This window comes from Frieseomelitta varia, unplaced genomic scaffold, assembly GCF_011392965.1.
Source record: "Frieseomelitta varia isolate USP_RPSP 00005682 unplaced genomic scaffold, Fvar_1.2 scaffold_427, whole genome shotgun sequence".
Lineage (NCBI taxonomy): Eukaryota > Metazoa > Arthropoda > Insecta > Hymenoptera > Apidae > Frieseomelitta > Frieseomelitta varia.
In genome coordinates this window covers 43,971-52,900 of record NW_025110176.1, presented here as the reverse complement: position 1 = coordinate 52,900, position 8,930 = coordinate 43,971, and the positions used below count along the sequence as shown (strand labels likewise).

General features: G+C 31.9%; 1 protein-coding gene across 1 annotated transcript in view; it reads left to right on the top strand.

The window, feature by feature from the left end:
* Positions 1 to 8,930, top strand: part of LOC122531916 (diuretic hormone receptor-like) — a 23,884-nt gene that overhangs the window by 6,665 nt on the left and 8,289 nt on the right. The window contains exon 2 of the mRNA XM_043660224.1: positions 5,073 to 5,166. Coding sequence (XP_043516159.1) covers positions 5,113 to 5,166 — 54 coding nt within the window. The 5' untranslated portion in view covers positions 5,073 to 5,112. The remainder of the gene's footprint in view (positions 1 to 5,072; positions 5,167 to 8,930) is intronic.

Below are 8,930 nucleotides of genomic sequence, written 5' to 3'. Positions count from 1 at the left end.
ATTCATTGTCGACTGAATTTTAAAACTGTTCCCCTTGAATATGCAAGTCTTGATTAAATTTTTATTGGTGAGGACAATTGATGACAATTTATTGATGATATTACTCATTCAATGCTTTGATGATGTAAATTTTGAATGAACACAGTTGAAGAATTTAGAAGAAAATAAATACTATATAATAAATAGGACTTATAATATATATAAGATTCATTGTCGACTGAATTTTAAAACTGTTCCCCTTGAATATGCAAGTCTTGATTAAATTTTTATTAGTGAGGACAATTGATGACAATTTATTGATGATATTACTCATTCAATGCTTTGATGATGTAAATTTTGAATGAACACAGTTGAAGAAGTTAGAAGAAAATAAATACTATATAATAAATAGGACTTATAATATATATAAGATTCATTGTCGACTGAATTTTAAAACTGTTCCACTTGCATATGCAAGTCTTGATTAAATTTTTATTGGTGAGGACAATTGATGACAATTTATTAATGATATTACTCATTCAATGCTTTGATGATGTAAATTTTGAATGAACACAGTTGAAGAAGTTAGAAGAAAATAAATAATAATAAAAGCAAATTGACTAATTAATCAAAACTTTCGCAGTGGAATAATTTTAAGATTCAGCTGATAACAATTTTACAATGGTTATCAAACTTGTATAATGAAAATCTTGAATGAATACAGTACAGAGAACAATCAGTAACGAAAGAAAATTTAATCAACGTCATTGATTGATTGACTATTCAAGACTTTCGCATTGAAGTTTCTCACAGTGGAACAATTTCAAAATTCAATTAACAATTAATTTCATAATAAATTGCCTTTCCCTCAAAAGAGACGATATCTCTAATAATGATTGCCTATCCCTCAAAAGAAACGATATCTCAGCCATAATCTAACTAAAGTTTGTGTCTCAGATGACGTCTGACTAATTCGACGCTATTCTACTGAAATTGTCCGACAATTCGCGCTGGATTTATCTCCTGTTCGCCAGAAGATAAAACCGCGAGTCGAACTGTCTTAAAACTCGACAGTCTTGATAAATGACACTATTATATAATTATTTATATAATTTTGGTTCGATTGACATCAGAATATTTGATTAAATGAACGACGTAGAGAGAGAGAGAGAGAGAGAGAGAAGATGAATCTATAACAGTGGTTCCTAATCTTTTCTTGACCGTATTCAAAAGTGAATTTTTGACGTGGAGGATGTCCGAAAGGCCATTAACTTGGTCTAAATAAGCTCAAACAAGTCAAAAAGAGCATGACACTCATGAAAGAAAAAAACTAGAAATTTTCAATTGAAGAAATGCAAAAAAATTCACTGTTAATAACTCATTCTCATTGTCCTGTCCTAGAAAATCAAATTGCCCCCCTATGGAAGCATGAGTCCCACGTTGAGAACCATGGATCTATTATCTTAATCAATAAGACGAAAATAAAAGAGCAGAACATTTTGTACGATAAGTCGCGTGTCCTTCGGGTCAACTGCACATTGAAAACGGTCCAGTTTAAATGAAAAGAAAGTAAGTCGAGCAGAATATGAATGCCATTCGCGTTGAAAGAAATTTCTGGTTTCAAACGTGTTCTTTCCACGACATTTTTTTCTTCTTTTCTGAACCAATTGCACAGCTTGTGCCCCAATATGAAAAAAAGGAAAGAAAGAAACATTTTCATTGTTAAATGTTCGACCGTTTTCAAAGTAACTCTGGCTGGCAGAAGCCATAAACGCGAAACAAAATTACCTTTGCGCTCGACGCGAGTAATGATTTTATTATTGGGTTTATTATTGCAAACGAAACGGACGGATTGTTATAAAGAAAAACGTTTATAATGGAATATTAATCAAATTTTCAGTCGAAGTATATTGCAAGAGAGTACAGAAATAATTATTTTTCGCAATTTGTTAGTTCGTCGTTCAAATATTTGGTATTTTTCATCTAAATTCTAAAATTTTTCTGTTCTCTCTCAATTGTAGCTTTTCAGAAACTTTTACTTTGTTCGATCGAAGTTCCACGTTTTATCTTCGTTCACAATTAATGTATAATAATGTATAATTAATGTACAAATGTATAATAAATATATAATAACAAGAAATTCATTCTTGAAATTTAGCATTTGTAATATTCCCAATAATTCAGTGTACTGCTTAAAACCCCAGTAATTTGGCAAGCCTCGAGCTTTAAATCAACATCTGATATGTATCATTTAACAGCTTTTTGATCACAATAATTCTGTATGACTTTATACAGCCATTTCACTTACAACAATCTAGTAAAACTGTTTTGTAATATTACTAATATTACGTATTACATTATATTACTAATAGTACATATATATATATATACACATTACATTACATATTACATACATTGTAACATATAATATTATTTTGTATATTATCTAATATTAATCTGATTTAATAAGAATATTATTTTAAAATATATAATAAGGTGAAAATTAAAGACACAAATTTTGGACACAAGAGGGAGTAAGACAGGGGTGCCCACTGAATTCCACCTTGTTCATAATCCTAATTGCGGACATAGAAGAAGAGATGAAAAAAATGGCAATCGGGTGGTGGTGGTGGGCAGGAAGAAGTTTTAGACACTAGCGGATGACATCGCCTTACTAGCGTACGAGGAAAAAGAAATGAAGCAGATAATGTGAAGATTAGAAAAGTATCTGGACAGGAAGAAGCTGCAGTTGAACGAGGAAAAGTCAAAGATAATGGTGTTTAGGAAAGGAGGGAGAACATTGGCTAGAGCGAGATGCGGTTCTATCGAAAATGCCAACAAGTTTTGAGCAAAGGAAACAAAGAGAGAATGTCCGCTATGTGAAGAGGAAGAAGAAACGTTTGAGCACTGTAGACAATGCAGAGAATTAAGAGAAACCGGTCTCAACATGGAAAGAATCCTAGCGGAAGAGGTTGATGCGGAAGCGGTGGTCTGGCTCAGAGAAATAGAAAAAGAAAAAGAGAGAAGAAGAAACAGAAAACCAAATATAGAGACATAACTAGAGTAAAGAAAATACAGAACTAAAGAGAAATATATTAAGTGTTAAGGCATTGTGCATATGTCATTTTCTATTAGTCCAATTAGTCTATTTTATATTATAAGATTAGGTTAAAGTCTGGCATGCAATACTAGTATGCAAGGGAAAAGAAATAAGAGAACACTTGACAACTAAGGGAATTAAAAAGGGAAAACAAAATGTAAAGAATAGAAAGAATGTAAGTACCGAGGTCTATTTCTAGGCCAAAAGGCTGAAATAAAGATTCATTCATTCATTCATTCATTCATAGGATATATAATACTATTTTGTAGGATGTCAGAACGTGAAATTTTTCGCAGAAAGTTTGTCGACACATTATTATTACATGCTTCAAGCATCTGGGACAAATCTGACTAGTCGTTTCTGTCAACAAATGTGTCTTCATTTTTTAAACAATCGCTTTGTTTATGCCAAGTCAGTTACAATTCAGTTTGCTCGACAAACACGGAATCACAGACCGCTTAACCTCAAACTATGTGTCCACAAAGGGTTACAATGATTTGTGTTTAGGTTCGTTAGTACCTACCGAGCTAGTTACAACACGTGTCTGATCATAGACCGACCCTTTCTCCTTGCATTCGCTCATCCCTTCCGATATACACGTAGCGAAGAGCACAATTATCAAAAGGACATACCGAATCGCCGATTTTGATGAAATTTAGCATAAATATAGTTTTAAAAAAATATTTGACCCGTATTTTTTTTTTTTTTTTTTATCGGCAATGGTCAACGTTTAAGGGGTGAAAACTGAAATTGGAGGTGCGAAACATATTTTGTCAAATTTCTCGGAAATTATTGAAGATGCCGTATTTTTGCGTAAATTGATGAAATTAGTGTTTTTCATCGGCCAATTTGACGATATATATCGTTTCTCAAAAACACTGTATTTTTCATAACTTTTCTCAAGTAAATGATGTAAATAAGTAAAAAAAAAAAAAAAAGAAAAGATCACGCAACAATCCATTTTGGTCAAAACTTTTCATAGTCGTGGATTTGATATTTTTGGAAAGTGAGGATAGTTTCTTTTTCTCGGAAGTTGTAAAAATTTTTTTGTGACTAAATTCAGAAGATTGAAATCTCCTCTTTGCAACGAGCCCTCAATGTTCGCTTTGAAAAAAGATTTTCGTTTGCTATTTTCATTCAATTTGAAACATTAAGATTGTAGATGACGAATTTCTTGAATTCTTGTCGTTCGACTCTGACATTCGACGTTTAATAAAATGGTGAAAAAAAAATCGTACGACAGGTTTTAAGGGGTCGTTACAAAGAGAAGACTTCAGTCTCTAAGATCCTAATGGATCTAGTCGTGAAAAAGAAATTCTTCAATGTCTTTTTCACCTGTTTATTGAACATTGAATATCAAGGCTAAACGTCGAAATGTTAACTTTCAATAAAATTATGGAAAAAAATCGTACAATGATTTTAAAGGGGAGACTTCGATCTTCGAAATGACGTTGTAGGTCTAGTTATGAAGAAAAATTGTTTAACGTTCTTATACACGTTTGAACTTTCACAATTTTCGAGAGAAAGTATCCTTACTTTTCCCACCCGCTTCACGATGTAAACTGATCTTCAAGAAAAATGCACTCGACGATTATCAAAAGTGGAAGTTTCTCGCTTTAAAATGAGACACCCAAGTGTTACATGACCTTTTCTTTACGAAGTGATATCACTTTAAATTATCGAACAATTTTTCATCGTCGTTTCGTTATATTCTACGTAGTTGCATAAATATTTCTCACAACATTGCGCAATTATCTTGTACGAGAAAGAAAATCGTGGGAAATTAATCTCACGTTAATTTTTCGTTAAAACAAATTATACTTATTACAATTATACTTATTAGGATGTTCGTATATTTGGAAAATATAATAATCGCAGTCGTAACAATTATAATACTTTATCCTAGTTGTAATATCATTTATCGTAGCTGTAATAATTTTTCTAAATTGTTTTTCACTTGTCTGGTAACGTGAATCGTTGAACTTTGTTTCAGAGAGCTTCGATGCGTCAGAAACAACATACACACGAATTTGATGTTGACCTACATCCTGGCAGACCTGATGTGGATTCTAAACAACGTGATGCAGGTATTTTCACGGCAAATACAATATCCTCTGCAACCCCTCAAACGTTTAAAAACGTAACTCGTATTTAAAGCAATTCGACAAGTTCGAGGCAGAGACACACAAAATTGCAGAGGAGGTGACATTATCTAACATTCGTGGCAATGAAACTAAAATTCAATTAGGTACTCGATATTTAACAGAACGAATTTTACGTATTAATAAATGGCTTGACGAAATTACCCTCTGACGGAAAATTAGATTAATAATCGATCTACGTCGGAGAGAAGAGAACTCGCGTGGGGCAGGAAGTAGACTCTTAAAACTTCGTGAAAGTCTTTAGAATGTGTTTCAACCCGATGTTGAAATTCTTTCTTACGTAAAACAGCGGATTATTCGCTCGAGAGCTCAACTTTCATCGTTTTAATCTCCCCTGTCCTCGGGAACAAATGAAAAGAGAAGTGAAAGCGCTTATTACTTTCGGACGGTGCCCGACCTACAAAATCGAGAGAACTGAAACGCCACCACTTGTTGCTGAAACGTGAAATTAGAATGTTACCCCCCTCGGAGAGGAATGCCGCGTTTCCAAATTTCGCGAAACGAGAAATGTAACGGTTTCTGCGTGTGACACTCTGTTGCTTTTGAAATTTTTTTCTTTCTCCTTTTTATTAATATTTAAATATCCTTAATTTTCTTAATTTAAAAGGATTTGAATACTCTTAATTTTCTTAATTTAAAAGAATTTAAATATTCTTAATATTCTTCCGCTCAGAGCACAATCTTTGGATTATTTTAAACTGCTGGTTGTGAATTTGACAACACGCACGTGCTTCGTATTAAAAATACTTTTTTCACCCGGAGCACGGTTCTCGATTATTTTAAACTACCAGCTGCGAATTCTCAACACACTGTACAAGTCAAAAATATGTTGAAAGTATTCTTTGACTCGAAGCACGGTTCTCGACTATTTTGAAATTCACCTGCGAATTTTTAACACACCGTACGAGTTCAGAAGTCTCTCCTTTAGCGAATGAATTACGAGACATTATGAGTTTACGTACAATGAACGTTGCGAATGAAATATGAAACGTTGCTTATACCTTCATTAAATTAATTACACGTTACAAAGGAGAGTTACACGAAGGAGAGTAACATCCACGATGCATGAAAACAAATGAAACACGTGGAACGAATAATTTCCATTATATCTCGAGCAATATTCACCATGTGCATTTATCGTTTGCTGTTTCGCGATAAAGTCTGACATAATTGCAATTCGTATTGCTGTGATTGAAAACTTTTTTCCAGACACTTCAAGAAAAGAAGAATTGGAATTTCGTTGTTTATTAATTTAATTTAATTTAATGTGATTTTAAATTTAAATCGTATTTATTTAATTTAATTTAACGAATCTGTGAACAACTAACAATTATTAGTTTCTTAGTGTTAAAGAAAAATACGAAATAGCGAAGCAGCAAGCGGATAAAATAAAATTTTCAGAATACGAATGTAGTGTAAAGGGAAACAGAGAATATTATGTATGTATAAAATTAATACATAAACAAAAGCTTCTGTACTCTACTGTATTATAAACTGTTTTCTGTTTTATATATATATATATATAAAATTATTATAATATAATATAGTATCATAATTATTATATTATATTATAATATTATATTATAATTATAATACTATATTATATTATAATAATTTTATATACACATATATAAAATTATTATAATATAATATAATAATTATAATATTATATATAATAGTTTTATATATGTATAATATAATATAATAATTATATTATATATAATAGTTTTATATATGTATAATATAATATAATAATTATAATATTATATATAATAGTTTTATATATATAAAACAGAAAACAGTTTATGATACAATAGAGTATACAAGCTATTGTATTATAAACTGTTTTCTGTTTTATATATACATATATAAAATTATTATAATATAATATAGTATTATAATTATAATATTATATTATAATAATTTTATATATGTATATATATAAAACAGAAAACAGTTTATAATGCAATAGAGTACACCAGCTTTTTCTTTACGTATTAATTTTACACGAACAGTCGCTCAAGTCTCCAAAAATATTGTTCTACATCTATAAAACGTCCAACAAAAATATTCAACTGATCCTTTTGACCATTTTGGTAGGTCTAGTGTTAAACGTTAGATCAGAATAGAACTTGTCCGCGAGAAACGCGAGAAAATCGCTGGATTACTCGAGGAGCGATTTTCTTCGACAAGACGAGTAACCGGAAACGCGGTTGTCGAATGACCGCCGCTAACGGGCCGATGGAAAAGGAAATTAATTAATCACGATTCAGTTGGCACGTTTCATTTTTTTTCAATAATTAAAAGGCCAATACGAACGGCTGAAACGGCTGCTACGATGGGTGAAATTGGCCCTCGCGCAAAATTCAATTCACTGGGCCGCTTTTAATTACCAGTTCTTCCATTATTCTCCTCCTTTTCGCGTGACCATTAATCCAGGTACAAAAAAAAAAAGAAGGAAATATAAATATATTATTCGAGAGTGATCGTTCTCTCCCTTTTTAATTCCACTCTCACATTTTACAATATATTTCCTTAAATTTCCCATTTGAAGAAATCTCCCGTCTGGAATTATCATCGATTTTTCTTTTCTTCGTTAGTGCAATGAAAACTGGTCGATTATTATTTTTACGTATCCATTCTATACGTGGAAAAATGTCGCACGCTTTCGTTTTCGAGATGTTATCATAATATCGATTGGATCGTTGTAAATTCTTTTCTCTCGTGCATTCTTCTCGTCATAAATAGGTTCGTCGTAAGTCCTGTACACTTTGCCATTCAATTGACCCGTGAAATAATTTCTAATCCCTTGCGAATTCCTTTGAACTCGTGACGTGTGGCGTTTTCTCTTGTTTGTCCAGGTGTAATCGAACGAAATAAAATTTTATAGAAACTTCTTTTTGAGTTGTGTTCCGCCACAATGACATCAATTGTAGACTTGAGTTTGAGGAAGATTGACGGAAGGATCAGTCAAAGAAGTACTGATGTGACGATCGTAACGTGTGAAAACCGTGAAAGGTGATATTATTAGTAGAAAAAGAAAATGATATTTTTACACGCAGACTAAACGTCTGCCTGTTTCATCATGGAAACAACGTTCGAGATGTTCTTGACGCTTATTGCCATTATTGATTTTTCCACCAAGAAATTCTAATAACCCTCTCGACCTCGTTCAACTCTTCTTCTTTCACGTTCTTCGTGTTATTTAACTCGTATAAACGCACAGCTAGTAAACAAAAATAATGCAAAACCTGTTAAAATAAAAGATAAAAGAAACAAGCACGTTCAATATTCAGAATTTCACGTAACGTTAATATTTTATTACACGACATATATATATATGTTATACCTGTCATTTGCGGAAGATAAACATGAATATTCAATTTGTAATTGCAATTAAATTAAACACGCGCGGAGAGAATGATTTCGAGAAAGGTTTCACCTTTTACGTTTTGAAAAAGAGGAAAATAAAGTATTAACAATTTTCACGGTATCATTCGTTTGTTGATCATTTATTTACTGAAAAACGATTTTTAAATAACACACCGTCGGCTCGTCTAAACGTGTAATTTTAATTGGCTTTCCGCTTCAAAAATAGAGGGAACATAATATTAAAAATTTCATTTCACCCGAACGCAACCGTGTCCATTAACAGCGATAGAATTTTCTTTCTTCTTTTTTTTTTTTTT